Source organism: Lygodium microphyllum, chromosome 2 (assembly GCF_053477565.2).
Source record: "Lygodium microphyllum isolate KBCC chromosome 2, Lygodium_microphyllum_v1.1.10, whole genome shotgun sequence".
Taxonomy (NCBI): domain Eukaryota; kingdom Viridiplantae; phylum Streptophyta; class Polypodiopsida; order Schizaeales; family Lygodiaceae; genus Lygodium; species Lygodium microphyllum.
Genome location: NC_141136.1, coordinates 99,929,345 through 99,947,960, shown reverse-complemented (window position 1 = coordinate 99,947,960; position 18,616 = coordinate 99,929,345). Strand labels below are relative to the sequence as shown.

General features: G+C 41.3%; 1 protein-coding gene across 1 annotated transcript; it reads left to right on the top strand.

Moving 5' to 3' along the window:
• Positions 1-15,492: 15,492 nt before the first annotated feature.
• On the top strand, positions 15,493-18,235 carry LOC148040077 (uncharacterized). Its single transcript, XM_087666039.1, has 3 exons — positions 15,493-17,428; positions 17,505-17,688; positions 17,767-18,235. The coding sequence occupies exons 1-3, from the start codon at positions 17,391-17,393 to the stop codon at positions 18,226-18,228; spliced, it is 684 nt and encodes a 227-aa protein (XP_087522165.1). The 5' UTR covers positions 15,493-17,390; the 3' UTR covers positions 18,229-18,235.
• The last annotated feature ends 381 nt before the right edge of the window (positions 18,236-18,616 follow it).

The following is an 18,616-nucleotide window of genomic DNA, read 5'->3' as shown; positions in this document are numbered from 1 at the left end:
CAAAATAGCCAAAGATCCAACTTCCATGGCAAAGATTAATTCCTCAACAAATCAATTGTAAATCAAAAGTACTCCATGATACTTTTGTATCTTTGGCAATATCAATACAAAATCCTACTAGACTTAATGGAGTAGTAGGCAAATCAATCCATTGCTCACAAGTCATCTTTTATGAAGAGAGCTAGTTTTATCTACCCTCCTCATTAACATGTTGATGTTATCAATAAATTCTTTCTCAACAGTCCCATTCGTTTCGTAAATGCATCCCATACATCTTGATTGGTAGATGGAGATTCTCTTACTCTTCTTGTATCCTAGGTGGTTGATTACTTGTTGGAGCTTTAACATACTTTGAGATGTTGTAGGTTTCACTTGGGGTGGGATCTAAGCAATGTCTATAGCAATATATCTAAGATCCTTAGGTAGCATTGGTATTGCTTACATTCATGACCTTATAAGAGCTACTTGTCATGGTTTGCAATAACCTATATTATGATTTTAATAAGAATAAAATAAGACAATTATCATGGATTCTCTCCTAATATTGCAACGACCACAGAAAAGAGCAACAAATTGATTGAAAGGATGCTAAGAGTGGTCAATGAAGTAGAGCGAATAATTACATTGAAGCCATTAGGTACAAAGTTGGATATGTGATAAAGGTGTAATTCTTCCCTCAAGATTGATCCATTTTCCTTCAATTGAATTTGATGTGCTAGGGGGTCCCTTGAGGATATTTCTCTATATTTCTCCAAGCACAAGAATTAGAAGAGTCATAGCCTTGCCTTTGATCATAAAATTCTTATCTATATCAAAACAATGTGCTTATGATGGGCATGCTAAGTTTAAAGGTAATTAACCTCGCTTCCAGGGAAGAAAAATCTTAGTCAACATAAATTGAAACATATCTAGTGTTATTATAAGAAGTTGAATCAATGACACTTTCGTAAGAATGTTAGGACATTTCTACATGGGCTTGGAAATGAAAGAGAGTATGGATCCAAATGCTAAGTCAATCAAGTAGTGACCTTATGAATCCTCATAGCATTGCATAAGTTAAACAGAAAATCTAAATCCTAAGGGTATAATACTAGTCTTTGAGCTTGCATAACTTATTGTGATTCTCATCATAGTAGTAAAATCCATAAGTTAGATCATGGGATATGTGGTATTGACACAATGGTGACCAATAAGTATTCCTCTAGTCTTTCTCTTTCCAACAATGGAAGATGATATGATATGACAATGATTGAGAGTGAAGTGGAGTATCGAAGTACTGAGAGAGACACAACTAAAGAAACCTTGGAATGGGCCATCCAATTACTTATGATAGGTGCTCAACTAAAGGCTAAACACAATGCTTAAAGCTTGTGATATGTACTAAAGATACACGCTCTCTGTAATCATGGGTGACCAATACAATGAAACATATAAGCCCTTAAGAACGAAACACCATGTCCAATGCAACATTGCAACTCTATTAGCGGTTGTAACATCATAATATATATAACAATCACAAACATCTAGGAGCATGGCTCGAGGAAGTTACTGTATGTATATCCTCTACATCATGTGCGTTCAAGGCTTATTTATAAATATCATTATCTATGAAATTTTTCTAAATAAAACATAACCTTTTTCTATTCAATCTGTAAATAACCCCTTTATATTACATCCTTTACTATGTAAAAAATGTATAAAAATGGTATTTTAAAAATACATTGTTTTAAACCCACGTGATACACACATATATTTATGAGTAACTTACACAAGAAGCATGGATACCCAAGCACTAGGAGATCAAGTCACCACCAAGGTGCCTTATGAAGAATTGATGTTAATCATACTCAATCTCTAATCACTAAAAGTGAAAGTAGTCAAATGTTGATGCATGTCACTAATGTCAGGCAAAAGCACATCAAGACCATGAATTCCCCTTCTTAGACCTCATGTTAAACTATTCTGCATGTGAGAATATAATAGAAGATAACTTTCATTGTTAAAACCTCTCATCATGAACTTAGGCCACACCAACTGTAGGATTTGACTTGTGAGACTAATCTAATTCATGTGGCAAGCCTCTCTTAGGGTCCACCATATCAAAAATTTGGTGAAGCTGACAAGCCACATCACCACTTGCTCAAATTTTCTCTTTCGCCCAAGAACTCATGGCAAATGATGGCATCACTAGGGCTAGAAATTGGTTATTGGGTCACCACAACCATATCTCTATAAACCAAAATGAAAGTTTCAATTCAAGGATGGAGAGCTTGGGTTGACATTCCCCCCACACCCCCACCCCCCCTCCCAAAAAAAAAAAAACTTAGAGAGAGAGAGAGAGAGAGAGAGAGAGAGAGAGAGAGAGAGAGAGGAAGGAAGAAGAAGAAGAATAAGAATAAGAAGAAAGTTATATTAACGTCTATAAAAGGCCAAGTTGGCCTACGAGACCAAAAGGTTACATACAAAATGTCTGGGAAGTTTTCCAAGTCCTAGTGAAGCTACTATCAGGTGTTATGGTGAACTAGGTGAGTAGGTACAAAATGGTATATAGACTCGATACAATCTAGATGCACTTCAAGTGCAGTGTGGAACTGCTCATGGAGCGGGTCATCCTAAGATGTCTTGCATGGGCCTATCTAGCACGGAGAGGTTGAAGTGACGGGGTATGGTTCCTTGATGGCGCTATAGTATTCGTTGTGTCTATAGGTGGTGTCTCTTGCGAGGGCGTGAGCATGCTGGGTATGAGCGGTGAGCTCTGCCTCTCTTTGTAGCTCTATCTAAGGTGACTCCTCAAGGTGGGGCCACTAGTCAGTTGGTTGCAATCCTCGTTGTAGAGAGGGTGACTGAGGGTTTGTAGAACTCCTGGAGGGTGCATTGCTACGTGTTCCTGGATGTTTGGTCCCGAACCTGTAGAAGGTGGTCCCTATGTCGACGTAGCTCCAAGAGGAAGAGCTCGAGGCATTTCTAGTTGGGGAAGTCTAGTATTTGGGAGAGTGGTCCGAATCCCTCCTTGAAGAGATAGTGAAAGCGAACTCTGATCTCGTAGTACACCGATCATCTACATATGTAATGTTCTTCTATCTCTGGCTCCAACTAGCGGCAGAGTTGGCATATTGTGTCCATTGGTGGGAGAGAATCCACTTCGTATTTGCCTGTCTGGATTCATAATTGGTGTGATGACGTATGGAGTTGCCCGATGGCACTTCGGACCCCATGGGTTAGGTGTACATCCATGTATCTCGAGCATATAATGAAGTCGTCAGGTGTGAGGCATAGGATGTGCTCGGTAGAAGGCCATCTTCTTCCCTAGATCCTCGGTCAGTAACATCCATGTCCTAGCTGTGTGTAGCTGAATAATATCTGCCCTAATGATGTGGTTCAGCTCCTCTCGGCTAATCTTTAGGTGTGGGCAGTCTAGACTATATTGTAGGGGCGAGAGGTGGTCCATTTGGAGCCCATGTAGTTGCAGCCAGGCTCGAGTACGGGCATACCAACATCCAGTGTCCCCTTGCGATGCGAGTTGTTTAGATGATTCTAGTGCAAGGTGCGAGTATTTGTGTTGTGGTAGGCTCCAAAGCATGTGCAGGAAGGTCACCATCTAGGATAGGGCCTCTACCACTATAGGTTGTGCTCCCAATTCGGCCCTCACGATCTTATGTGGTATTGTTGGTTTACTCCCGATCTTCCGGGAGATCATCACCATCAAGGGGCGTTCCATTTGCTCCCTTCCTTTGTATCTCTCCTCCCCTTCGGGCAATGGGTGATCTTGTGTGGTTCGTCATGTATGGTAGAGGCTAGACCCCCATATCGGGACCCCATACAGAAGTGCTAGTGTGACCAAGGTATCAAAGAGCCATAGCTTCGTCCGAGGTTCCTGAAGTTGTAGACGTGCACATTGGCTTTCCATAGATCCCAAGGGAGCATAGCGGCGTGTCAGTCAGTCAGCTGCGGCCTTCCTCAAGGTGAATCTCGGCCCTGAGAATGTGATCCCTAGGCAAACATATTTTTGGACCACCTCGACTATATCCTCTCCATATTTGAAGTGGGGCACTGATCGGCGGATCCATTGGGTGGATGTGTTGAATACCATGATCTTGGTTTTCCCTAGGTTCATTGTGAGGTCCTTGTTCTAGCAGAAGGTTCGTAATGCATTTAGGTGGTGTTGTAGTCCCTCCCACGTGCTAGAGAGGAGAACTATATCATCTGCATATAGTAGCATGGGTATCAGTGTCCCCCCAGGCATGACCCCTCCCCTCCAAGTGTGTCCACATAATCTGATATCTCGTCAATGTAGAGCCCGAACAGGGTGGGGGAGAGGGGGCATCCCTACTTTACCCCAATAGTGCTAATAATCTCCTCTGATAGCCCTCCAGGTGCTCGAACCCATCTAGTGGCAAATTCATATGGAGCCAAGATTCCCCATCTCATCTCTGTCAGGACTTTGAGCGCCTGCAGTCTCTGCATGAATTTGGCTCGGGGAACTGTATTAAAGGCCTTGCGGAAGTCCACAAAGCGGTAGTACACCCGCTTTCCCTGTGCCTTGTTCTCTTAAATGACGGCTCGAAGTGTGAGGATGTGGTCAAGTGTAGAGTAGCCTCTCCTAAAGTCGACTTGCCCCCGTGCCTGGTGTTGGTGTGTCTCCGCCCATTTGCTTAGCTCATGCTCCAAATGGATCCGTAGAGCTTAGCTAGCACATGGCCAACCATGACCATCTGATAGTTTGTGGGGACCATGGGGTCTCTGGCCTTTAGAATTGGTACTATTGTATTAGCTGACCAACTGGCTGGGAAGCCTTCACGTAGTGCCCTATTGAATATATGGGCTAAGAGGGGGGCGATGGTATCTCTAGTGAATGAGAGGTGTTCTACTACTGGTCCTGGGCCCATTCTAGAGTCTCTTAATGGCATCACGAACCGTTTCAGTCCTGAAGAGGGTGGAGGCAGTTGGCTTGTGCTTTGGTGGCCGAGGTAGGGGGGCTTTCATGGCATATGGTACAGTGAGGTGGGGTAGCTATGCCATGTTTGTGGGGAGGTAATGTGTGTCTCTACTCGGGGTGCTTGGAATGCCTTCCATGCCTCCTTGGTGTCATACCCTAGGAATAGCTGATAAAACTCGTGCTCTAGCGTGGATAGGTATGCCCGCTTCTTCCTTCGCACTAGGCGATGAAAGATCATGCGAGCCTGGCGGTGTGTGTATTTCCCTTCGGCTTCCCCTTGTTGGAGGTGGGTTTCCTTGCATTCCTCGTCGTACCAGCTATTTCACCGGGCATTCTTGCTAGGAGGGGTGGAGTGGGGGTATATTTGGGGGAAGTACGCGGCGACTGATGTGTGAAGGTCTTGGCCAGTTGTGTCGTGAACTCCTCCAAGGGTATGTGTGGGTCCTCCCAAGCCTCTAGATGCATGCATATGTGAAAAGCATGTGAGTGCATCAAACTTAGGCCATCTGGCCAAGCCATTAAGAATGGCTAGTCTGTGTGCCCCTCCTGGTGCTAGTAAATAGTCTTCATACTCTGTACACTCAGCTGTGTCCTGTGATGTTCCAACTTCTCTAGTGCCAGCTCTCTATACATGTGGTCTTCACTCTCAAAGAAGGGGACTTGGCTCTGTGCTGTGTGAGCGTTGAAGTTCCCTGTCAGCAGGACATCTCCTATGCTCGAGTAGTGCATGATATCCTCGTATAGGGGTAGGTAAGGGGACAACCCTCTCGGTGTCGCATACGGGGAATTTCCCAAGGCGAAGTAACATATTGTGACATATATGTCATGTGGGTGGTTTGTATGTATCTTGATCCACATGAAACGGGCTTCATCGTCCCTCTTCATGACTTGTACGATGTGTTGTAGTTCCTCCCTATAGAGTACTGCCACTCCCCCGACCCTCTGGTCCCCCCTCATGATTTGACCCGGGGACGGCACGCCAATTCCCATTTGTAGACTCTCATTGTTGGTAGGTGCGCGTCGAGGCTCTGGTGTGTCTCTATATACATGACTATGTCCGTGCCCATGAAGGTTTCTTGGAAGAGCCCAACATCTGTTCTCATGGCTCCATTACAGTTCCACACTGCAAATCTCAATTGTATCTCATAGGCACCCCGTCATTGGTGCTTCTCCATGATGATGATGCACCCATCCTTATAGAGACCGCCCATTTGCATGCCTTGCGTGCCTCCATGATCTGTGGCATACATTCCCGTCTATGGGCCACTTGGGCTGGGGTGAGATCATCTTCTAGATATATTTTCTGTCCTTTGAGGGTTGTTCTTTTGGAGAGGAAGGCGCGTTGCGACTCTAAGTCGTTAAATTTCAGGATGAGGGGCCATCTTACTCCCTGCCTACCCTCCATGCCTTTTCCACGGGGGAGGGGTCCTCCACCCCCATTTTCTCACAGATGCCTTTGCATCCTCCATAGGGTTGTTTTCCTCTTTCCATCCGACCACCCTTACATGGAGGGCTCTGGTTTTCCTGCTCTTCTCTTCCTCGTGACTGCATTGATGAACTCCTCCTTCATGGGGGTCTTTTTTGCTACTTCGATCCATTTGGAGTGTTCGGTTGTGTCAGCTTGTTCCTATTTCACGACTAGCGCCCATGTGTTGATCTCCTTCGTCATTTGGGTCTTCATCTTGTTGATTTCTGACTTGGCCTTCTCAAGCATTGATTCTGTGATCTCCCCTTCTTCCTTACTAATGAGGTCGAGCTAAATCTTGTAGCTGGTAATTTCTTGTTGGAGTTTTGCAATGACTCGGTTCCTCTCTTGGAGAGAAGATTCGATATCCACTTGCTAGGATGTTCATAAATTTCATTCTTCCACTCCTACATCTTGCGGATTGTCTCCTCCTTTACATGCTTGATGGCTTCGTCACACATGGCCCTCATCATTTCCTTGATATTGTTCATGTCTTGGTCCTGGATCTTACATATCTCGCGGAGCGCCTCGATGCTCTTTTGTACATGGGTGTCTTTCACCTTGTTGGCGCTATTCCAAAGGGCTAAGTATTTTTCACTCTTTTCCCCTCACATACATGGGGCACTCTCCGGTCTTTCTTGGCAAACCCTGACATTTCTGTGGGCAAGTTCTACACCTCACCGGGCAAGTCTCCGTGGGCAAGTTCTGTGCCATAGGTGTAGTTTGTGGTGCCCATGTTTGGGGGCGGGGGGGGGTGTTTTGGTTATGCGGATCAGGGGGGGCTTGGACCAGGGCAGGTGGCTCAGACCTCGTGGGGGACTCAGAGAGAGAGAGAGAGACAGAGACAGAGACCCCAACAGACTCTAAGCCTTAACAGATCACCCCTACCTAAAACCCTAAACCCCACTCCATCGTTATCTCACAAACCTATACCCTTGTCTTTGAAACAAATGAATCTTCTAGAAATTATGAGTAATCGTGAACATCAAGGGTCCTAATCTCCACACCTTTAATAAATATTGGCCACATTCCCTCCTTTGCATATTTTTGTCCCACATTGAGAACCATAACTCCCTATCCTACCTTTATTTAGTACCCTAACCTTGAAATTTACCCTTGCCCTTTTATCTCAAAATTTTATTGCCCTTTCTTAAAGCAGATCTTAAGAACCTAAACCCTATTCAACTCCTTATCATAATAACCCTAATCCCCAAAGGCTCAAAATCATTACATGTGACCAATTTGCATCCTCTCATAAACCATATTTCTTCACAATTGTAAACACTAAACCCCTACCCTCCTATCTCAAACAATTGCTACAAAATACCTAATCCCCAAAGTTACAAGTCGAGGTCATACTGTATACCTAACCTTCATCCTTTAATAAACCGTGATTCCTCAAAATTGTGAATACATAATCCCACCCCCCTCCCTATCCTAATTCTCTCCCCCAAAAGCCTAAGTGGCATGCTTTGCATGACTAAAATATTAAGCTCTACTTTCGTGTGAATCCTACATTTTCTTTTGAAATCCCTCCATAAGTCCCAATGCCCTCCACTCCCTCACCCTTGGCCATCAATATTCTAGACCACTCTTCCTCAATGTTAGTTCCTCTCCAAAATTAACTCTAACTGTGCATCCTTCCCAAACCTAATCCCCATATCAAAACCTTGATATGTTGCCCCTCCCTTGCCAATCTTTGTACCCAAAAACCTAGCCTTTTAGTCGTTAGGTAGCTCTCACAAAATATGTGCTCACAAAATCTTGGCAAGAGTGCTCCATGATCCATGGGTAGAGTCTTGGTTGCTCCATGTTCTCATGTCCACCTTTGCACACCATGTAAAGAGAAAGGCATGAATAAGGAGGGATGGAAATAAAGGAAGTGAGATTCATACACATTTCTCACTCTCTCTCAGCTCTACCTCACACACACTCCAAGGGACTTATCTCTCACCATGAAAGGAAAGAAAAAGAAAAGAGAAAAGATAAGAGCTTCTCTCTATTTAGTCCCTCACTCTTACACTCCCTCCCTCTCTTCCACTCTCATAGTAGTATGAAAAGATAAGCAAGAAAGTGGAGACTAGAAGTTTGCACACACATGAATGGCTTCTTCCATTATCTCTCATCCTTTTCATATAGTGGATCTAGGGTTTTCATCTTTTTTGGGCATCCAGCCCACATTAATGGCTTCTTGTTTGGCCTTTCATTACATGCACTTTGGAATTTAAAGGTGGCTCATTTGTCTTTAACAAGAAAGAGTTGCAATTTGCACAGAAGTGAGCCCATCAACCCTTGGTCTTAGATTGACAAATAGTTTGGAAAAAAAAATTATAACATATCATAAAAGGTGGCTCATTTGTCTTTAACGAGAAAGAGTTACAATCTGCATGGGAGCGAGCTCGTCAACCCTTGGCTTTACATTGACAAATAGTTTGGGAAAAACAATTATAACATATCATAAAAATGTAATGCTCATCATTTTCCCTTCTTATGCTTGCTTCATTGGGAGGGTTAACATTACCCCATCTCCTAGAGGTGTGCAAGTCCCATGGCACATAATAATGTAGAATATGATATTGAGAGATGGTCATGTGAGGTGGATCTTTTGGGAATTGATAGTCATCCTTGAGGGATGTTGAAATTGTCGATGTAACTTTGGCAATGATGCTCGAAACTCTTAAGATGTCCTACCCTTGAGGTGCCTTAAGTGAGGTGGAGAAGGGCTAGGGGGTTGGAACCCCCTAAGTGTTGTGTGACTGTGAGTAAGACTTTTTGTTTTTCTTTTATCTTTTTCTTTATTTTCTAATTATTTTTTATAAATAAGTACATAATGAGTCATGTTATATCTATCTATTCTTGTATTTAAGAGTAGATGCAGACCCTCTTCTTCTGTTGCCTTCTTTTGATTGAGCAATTGAAGAAGTAACCTTAAGTAGTTACACAATGAAAGCATAGTCCAAACAAGCTAAGAATTCCTCCACAAACCATTTGAAAGAGAGAATCAAGTCCTTCTTGACTGTCTTTTAGCTTATCTCTACATTGGCATTGAAAATTAGAGGGAAATCATACTTGTTATGCTTATCAAAGTTATAGTTAACTCTTATGTCTTCTATAATAAGGCATGTAGTTGGAATTCCCTCGCTCAAAGGATAGTGCACTGAAGAAGGCTATTCCTACTTCCATATTGTCATCTAGGATATTCCTTCTTCATATTGGTTGGGATTTGTATCCCTTCACGGTCTTTTGTACCTCCAATACTTTGTCCTACCAATGGTTGGATGGTTCTCATTGCCACATTCCAAGATATTGAGTATTTTGCTCTAGCCATTTCTTTCCTAGTCTTAAGGATACTTGAATTACCTTTTGAATTACTATGAGTCATAGTATCTTTTTAAGTCCATAAGGGAAGTTGAAAGAAGCCTACATCAGAAATTCTTGAGCCTCCTACTACTCTCATGTGTTGAGTTTCTTGTGCCAACTAATTGAGATGCATTTCTATCTTCGTGGAAATGGTATGTCTGGTATTGGTTGGGGTGTAGTAGTGAGCCTTCTTCTAATTCTCTCTACCCTTTTCGTACTTCTTTGCATGGCTTCGATAATTCCTTCTAAACGAGTAGTTACCCTTCTAATTTCTGTGGCAGTTTTTGGTTGTGGAGATACTTGTCCTTGGATTCTTCTCGTTCCAAGTGCACGAGTTGGCAATGGTGGCTATTTCATGGTTGGAGTGGTTCTTCATCACTGGCTACGACTCCAATTAGTCTTAGATCATATATTGAGAGTTTAATTTCCTTGAATCATAGCACCTACTCTTCCTTTGTCATTCTATATTCCAATTGGAAAACTCCTATTTCTAAATTGTACTTAAGTGCTTGCCTCATGAGCTGTAGCTTCTTCTTAAGTTGTCCATTGTGTCCTCCTCACATAGATCCCATACTTCAAGTAGTGTGTTGGTGAAGCTTTGTTGCTAAGCTTGCGTCACTTCATCTATTGCTCTAGCACTCTTACATTAGGGCCAAAAACGCTTCAAAAACTGCACTTGTAAGAAAGTGATTAAGTTGCTAATTAGTTGAGGTTTAGGAAGAATAAAAACTCTAAATTTGGTTGTCTAGATGTGATTAATGAGAGAATATTTGGTTCATTAAAGAGGTCGGCCATTAATTGTCCTCATCTTTTAATTCAGGTCAGGGGTCACCTTTTCGGCCGTTTTTATCTTGGAACTCGAGAGATTTTGTATTTTCGAGATTTTTGTACGAAATTTGCATTTGTTTGCTCCCGCGTTTTCTTTCTACACACTATTCTCTTTTGCCATTCTTTTTGTTGCACTTGCTTCCTATCACTGTGAGATTCTTGCTCGGTTCATTTGCTAAAATGTCTAGCAATACCTCTTCAAATAACACAGGCTCAAGCACACGTAAATACAAGCTAACTGTTCAGCTAGATCCGATTTACACATCTTGGAGAAGTATACATCATCAAGTATTGATAGATGAGATCGAAGCCAACAGGTTGCGAACACAAGGAATGAAGCATATAGATTTGTGGGTGGACGGAAATATTTATCCCAGGGATTCTTCTACAGGTAAACCACATCCTTTTTTCAATGTCCATGAGTATATAATATATGTTGGAGAAGGTTACAATGGGATGCTTGGCTACTATATGAGGTTATACTCTGCATCTTACACTTATATAGCTCAAATGTACGAAATGAAAAAAGCACTAGAAACTACACAAACAAATATTTTAGAGTTGACAAGTCAGATTGATGTTTTGAAAAATGTTTATAAGTCATTGCAGGATAAGCTAATACGCTTGAGAGAAACTCCAATAGGATTTAGAGAGAGGAAGAGACCATTAAAAAATATAACCAACTTGTGTGTGAGAGCAAAGAAAAGGAGACTAAGTCTTACAAAGAAATATGTCTCTAACATATTAGGCATCAATATCCGAGAGAATGAGGAAAGAATCAAACTTTTGAAGGAAACCATGAATAAGAAAGATATTTTGAGGATTCTTAAGTCACTCGAAAATGCGGATTTGAGAGGTCCAACTCTCAAAGAGTTAGTGAAGGACTTAAAAGGCACAATGAAAGCAAATGAAATTGTAGAGACGTGTGATACTGTGGGTATAAGTTGAAAAGGTTATCGTGCTATCTCTGGATTATGGTTTAAAAATCTTAAACGCAATAGGGTAACTATATTTGGATTGCCCCGAGCCCTTGTAGTTTCGACTGCAAGAATTGCCATGAATCGCAAGATTCCACATGTTTTTCGAGATTACATTCACATCAAAAGGTCTATGTCCTATGAAAAACCAAAAAAAAAAGTAATTTTTTATTACAATGCGTTTAATAATATATGGGTTGATCTAAAAAATGTGCAAATTGCAATGGTTCACATGTATAAAATCACAGTAGAAGAAAGTTATGGTGTTCTAAAGTTTGCCTTGAAGTTGGATGAAGCACAGATTCAAAAGGAATAGAAGATGGAAAGAATTAGCATTTGCCTCATGAACATGGCATTGGACCATAGCAATGGTGAGGGCCAAGCTCCATTGCATAAGATCCAATCCGAGATGGAGATTTGGTGGATTGGTGCAGCCAAGGTACCAATTGAAAATCATTAAACGTTGAAATGGTTGTTCAACCATACAGGTATTCCAAATATCATTAAGTCTCAAAGTGAATGCGAAATGTTGGTAGTTGATGGGATTGGTAATTTTAATGTGGAATGATATATGAGTGCTGATTTAAAAACTATCAAATGTATGCTTGGAATATGTAATGGTGCAAATGCAAAATATCCTTGCATTTATTGCATGGAAAGTATTGGATCCAAAGATTGGAGTAGTTTGCGACCAGTAAGAAGAGCCCCAAATAGAGACTCTATAGATTTGAGTAAATTTAAAAACATAGAAGACATCTGGGATCCCATTCTTTCAATCTCTCTTAAGAATATTCATATTTGTACTTTGCATGCAGAGATTAGAATAATCGGTAAGCTTCTTAGGTTGCATCTTGACTACGCATATTCCATTAAGCCATTATCTTTATCAGATGAGTGTATTTATAAATGCGAGGCATTACTATCGAAAATGGGATTTCATGGAGGCCAAGTTCACTTTAGATGAGTGTATTGATAAATGCGAGACATTACTATCGAAAATGGGATTTCATGGAGGCCAAGTTCACTTGAGAAAGGATCCAATACTTTCAGGAAAAACAAGAGATATATTGGTCGATGTCTCTATGGGAGGCTCAAAAGCTAGACGATTCTTAGGAAACCATTCAGGAAAGCAAGTGAATGCGGCTTGGGAGTGTTGGAGAGAGCTATGTGAGATCACAACAAATGTTGCAAGCACGTCGAGGCTTGCGTTTCTTAGAATGGAGGTTTGGATACACCTTGATGTTTTTCTGAAACTCCTCAGGCAACATAAGACAACGTATATATATGCGGAAGAGTTCAAAAGATCAATCACAAATCTTGTTCAGGTGATAAAAGAGACATGGGAAGAAAAAGATATCACTTTTTATCTGGTAAAGTAACAATTATTTAATATGGGTTTATTTTGACAGATTTTTCAATTGGTATAAAATAAGTGTTTGTATTGCAGCATATTCTTCATATTCATGGGCCTTACTTTGTGGACGAGCATGGCCCCTTAGCAACTTATAGTAACCAAGGCATGGAAAAATCCCACTATCAAGCACACACAAGTTGTTTTCGAAGCACAAGGCATGGGGGAGGAGTTACAAAAAGCAATGCTTTGGAGGAGCTATTCAATTGGTTTTTTTGACGACAACTTCAAAGAATGCAGATAAAAGATTGCAATGACACATGAGCAGTCACACTTTTATATATAAGAAAGGATATATACAAAGCTAGCTTTCCAAAACTCTCACATTCTCTTCCTCCTCATGCATCTTTCATCTATAATGTAGACATTTTCTTCTCTTGTAGCCAGCTATAGATTTTACATCAGTTCGGTTTGCAGCCAAGGCGTAGGATGTGAACGCCAAAAAGTATCCTGCTCTAGAAGCAGAGTAACCTGGACCATAGCCAAAAATCCTAATTGCTGCAGTCTTTTCCAAAAACATTACTTTGTGGGCATTATATTGTAATCCTGAGAAACCTAGAAGCCTTGTAAGAGCTTTAATACAAAGTATGGGCCATGCTGCATCCTCTGAGAAACTACTATGAAGTACTAAGAAGGAACTAGGATCAATCCTAGCCAAGTAGTGGCCGAGTGCAATGTCTTTCAATGTACTACCACCAGCTCTCGATCCTTTGCCACGTCCCAAGAAGTTATCTGAATCAGCAATCTCCAACTGCAAATAAAACCCATACTGAATAAGCGTGAAACTCAAACCTACCAATGTGTAAAAGCAAATTCAAAATCATATTACCACTTGGTTTTCATCGTACTCCAATTTAACTGGATTCCATAAATTTATTGATGATGATGTCTCATTGGTGTTAATCAATTCTTTGACGTATTCAGACTTCTCTCTTCCAAAATTCAAAATCCCAAGTTGGCTTTGCATGCAATCGAACTCCTCATCAGTAATACTCAACTCTTTCTCAACTTCCTTTGATTCATTCTTTATCGTCTACAGTTTCTTTATCAAGTTTGAGTATCTCTTCCTTTGATTCATTCTCTATATTAACTATCCCATTTGCAGCATCAGAAGCCTCTGCAATAATGGCTAGACAATAATCTTCCCTAAGATTGAAAAGTTTTTAAATATTTGACAGTAAAATGTACTCCTCGTTGAAAGATATAGATGGTAGAGAAGGAACAGTATGGCGAGAACTCTCATCAGTTGCAAGGTTTGCATCTCCTTGGCTCTCCTCAATAATGGTCTCAGCTTTGAAGTGAGCAACATCCAACTTCTCAGCAATAGAAGCCTCAAAATCTGCATCTACAACCTCCTCTGTTTCCTTTTCATCTGCCAGATCATGTAACATATAAAAGCTAGCAGACTTTGCTCCTTCCAACTATTGCTCATCAGCTTTTCAGAGGATATTTGACAAGGGTGAAAACAATAAAAGCAGTAGACTTTGACATAATCTTGCAGTTCTTGGAATTAGTGGAGCACAATATGTCTCTTACATAAAACCTGTCCAAAGAGTGGGCACCACAACTCTTAGTAAACACTGACTTTTCATTTCTTGTTGACCCAATGGGAACATGGACATATTCCTTTGTACCAACTTCAATAGAAGGACCTGCTAGATTTTCAAACTCCAAAAAGTCCTCCAAAAAATATTTTTTACAATATTTCAAAACGCTGTCAAGGTCCCAATCAGGATTAAAGACATTCTTAACAACTCCATAGAAAGAGAGATCCATGCCATTCTGAAGGATAAAGTCAAGAAGCCTCTCTGATGGAGTGACATCAGTAAGCTCTCATACTCCAAGACCTCTCATTGCCGACTTTTGCTTCCCTGGAGATGTGCTTGGCATTTTGATACTGGTGGCAGAGCATGGGGAAGAAACAGAATACACAGGCTCATCACATGTTGAAGCCCTTGAGCCTTTTGAAAGCCTTCTCCTTTTCCCAGTTCCTGGCAAAACCTTGGAGCTCAGAAAATTTGTAGGTTCAGACATGTTTCCAACTTTTGCTTAATACGGCGTAATGAGCTTCAAACGCTAGACACGATGTTCGTACTCGCGCCGTATCAGTAATGCAAACCAGAACAACTCAAAGCAAAGGGCCACAACCAAAACGACACGATAAAGCAAAACCAAAATCAGTGATCACACACCCTCACACAGTATCGAGTTAGGAGTCTGGAAACGAACGCCACGCCGAAGGAAGACGAGAATAGGTAAGCCCAAAATGACGCGAACAGGCAAAAGCGCAAAACAGGAACACTCACTCTCGCGCCGTATCAGGAGAAGTCCACAAAGAAAGCCGAAAAAGCCGTACGGATGAGGGACACCCCCTTATGTAGGGCGTGCAATAATGCCACGTGGCACTAGCCATTGGGCTTCGACACATGGCACTAGCCGTTGGCCCCGACACGTGGCCGACAAACACGTGGACCGATCGTTAGTCGACACGTGGCATATGGACGTTAGGCGGACACGTGGCACAATCAATGCAAGACACGTGTCTGACACGTGGCATGGTTGACGAGGGTATATAAGGAATTATTTTGCTTACATGTATACTTTACATTCTCTCGAGCTCTCGCGCCTTGCTTGCCCAATACGGAGCAATCCCAGTGTTGCGTCTACTGCGTAACTGTCCTCTCGCGTCGTATCGGTTCCTGTCGCTCGATTTAGAGCGAGTGTGCTTTTGCCTCTTTCCCGATTTCCTCATTTCGGTGGTCTTCCCTCGGTGGCCTGATACGGAGCGAGGGCATCCTTCGGTGGTCTTCCTAATTGCCATCTCGCGTCATATTGGGCTTTTTTATCTCGTTGTCCTCGTCTCCGATACGGCGCAAACGTGACCATCCGTCTTATTCGTTTGTTCCTTCTTGCGTCGTATCGTGCCTCTTGCGTTCTTGTCAGATTTTCGAGAAAATTTCTATATCATTTTTGTCTTTCTGGCTCTTCTATTTTCTCCCCTGTATGGCAAGGACAAAGCAAACTGCAAGAAAAGTTTATGTGGATAGGAAGGACAGTTGGGGTAGAAGGAAGTTACAATTTGATGAACTGAGGAGGAACCCTCTTCAAATATTACTGAGGCTGGGCCATCAGAGGCCCCAAAGCATTTTGCCACAGAGATCCCCCCTAGCATCTTCCATGGAGTTAAAGCATTTCAGTGCAGAGAAAGTTTCTTCTCCTGAAGTTGAAGAAGCAAAGGGTGAGACTTGCCCTGTGAAGGATTCATCCCCTCCAATTGCACCTGAGCCTACTTTTGCTGGAGCCAGTGAGCCTCCCAAGCCACAAAAGAGAAAGAGGAGGTCGCGGTTCTTCTACATGTAGAGATGTTTTAGTGAGATTAGAAAAGCCTAGAGAGCTACAGAGCACGTGATCCCAAAGGCTGCTTTCATAAGAGTTGTTAAAGAGATCTCTGACAGATTGTCTAGAGTGGCAACTGTCTCCGGTCTAAATAAGAAGTGGCAAATCTCAGCAATTCTTGCTCTATAAGAGGCTACATAAGATTTTTTTATTGATTTCATGAACAATGCTTACATTGCTACTGCACATGCTCATAGAATTATCCTTATGAATAAAGATTTCAGCATGATCAACAGAATCACGTATAGGTTTGATAAAGTGTTGAGGCCCTTGCCTTCCAACGATCAAAAAGCCCTTGAAATCCTTAACATTCCCCCGAAATTGTCTAGGAAAGGGAAAAAGCTAAAGGTTGAGGATGTAACTCACCTTTACTCTACAAGGGGTACCACTCAGCAGGAGTCTATCTTGAGTGAAAAATTTCAAAAAGTATTGAAAACTGAAGACGAAGTTTACGAGAGGAAAGTTGCATCACTTGCTCTCGTCAACAACGAGAGGATGGGTAAAGTGAATGGGCAAATAGTTGTGAATGTTTCTACGAAACCCAAGAAGGATTACCTTGGTATATCTCCTAAGGACAAGCCCATGTTCGAGAAAAGGGATGTCCAACTATCTGACTCCGTTTTTTTTTGTTGCATAAGGTAAGGGTTATATTTTCAAGTACATTTTATATGTAATTTGTATTAATTTTGATCGATTCAAATAGCTTTTGCTATTGACTGCAGGGCATTCGTCTCCTTTCTCACTCTCGATATCCGTAGAGCCATATATGTTTTTGATCCACTTCTCTCAGTGAAACTATTTGCAAGATCTGGGTCTAATATTGCACCATTCTTTCGTACTTTTGATAGTGTGACAAATTACCACATCTTTTTTCCTTATGTAGAAATGTATTTTTCTTTTATGTAGAGAAAAATTTATATTCATTTGTTTTCATCCTTCTACTCACCTCTTTTTTGAATTTGCAGAGGGCATTGGAGTCTTATCTATATTAACTGTCTTACTAGAGAAATTATCTTTATGAACTCTCTCAGTGGTGTTCATGGCCAAGCACGAATGTATGTTGAAAGAAAATTACTTGCTTTGATTATATTTACAAAAAATATTTTAAACTTACAAAGCTTCCTTTTATAGTGCTGGTAGACTTGTTTCTACATTTTTGGATACTGTATACGAGGATCTTGCTGATCCTCAAAAGCCTTATACGTTTCTTCTACAAGAAGTTCCATTGCAAAGTGATGTGCATTCTTGTGGATGGAGAGTTATATCAAATATTTGCAGAATAGTGGATTCAAAGTTGTTACAAATAGGAGTGAATGTAAGTTAATTTCATTTGATTTTTGTGTAACCCTTATCATGATGTCTTTTCACTAACTTATAACATTTATTCTTACAGGGTAGAGACTATCGTGATTCGTATGTTTGGTGGATAAGAGAGAGATGCATTGAGCTGATTTTGAACAAGGCAATCACACCATATGATCTTGACTCCCCTCTTCCTTCCAAAACTTCAATGGCCAAAGGCACAAGCAAGGGAAAGGGTAAAGGCAATGGTAAGGGCAATGGCATTGGCAATGGCAAGGGCAAGGGCAAGGGCAGTGGCAATGGTAATGGTAAGTCAGCCACAAAGACCACTACTGCAGAGTCTAAAAGAAAAGGAGTGCCAATGCTTTCTCCTCTGAAATTTGATCCATCTTCTCTTAAACCCCAAGGAAAGAAAGTACATGTAAAGGTGAAATTCTTTCAACAATCAAAGAAAGGCCCTGTGAGAAAAAACATCTTTGAAGAAATCGATAAAAAATCCACAAAGCCAACAAAGGAAAAGGCAACAGATAAAGAATCAAAAGACCAAACATAAGCATACATAAGCCTTATTATTTTGGCTTTGTACATTTATATGATATTTTTGTACCTCATGATGTAATGAACTTTTTCAATTATAAATCGAATTTAATGTACCTTTATTTCTATACATTCGAAAGGCAACTTGCTTCATGATAGCTTATGAGTTCTCACTAAGAAATATCTTAAGGACAATCAATTAAGATAAATTCCTGCAAAGTTTTCATTCTCAAGGCTCAAAACTCACAATTGTGGGAGACAAACAGCTCGTAACAGAGAAAGAGCGCTCGGCTCTTTTACGAATTGTTACGCCATTCACTTTGAACTTATATCTAGGGAATGTATTGTCTAGCAATTCCAAGGTATCCCTCACATCTTTCAGACTCCAATTGAAAGTAACATTC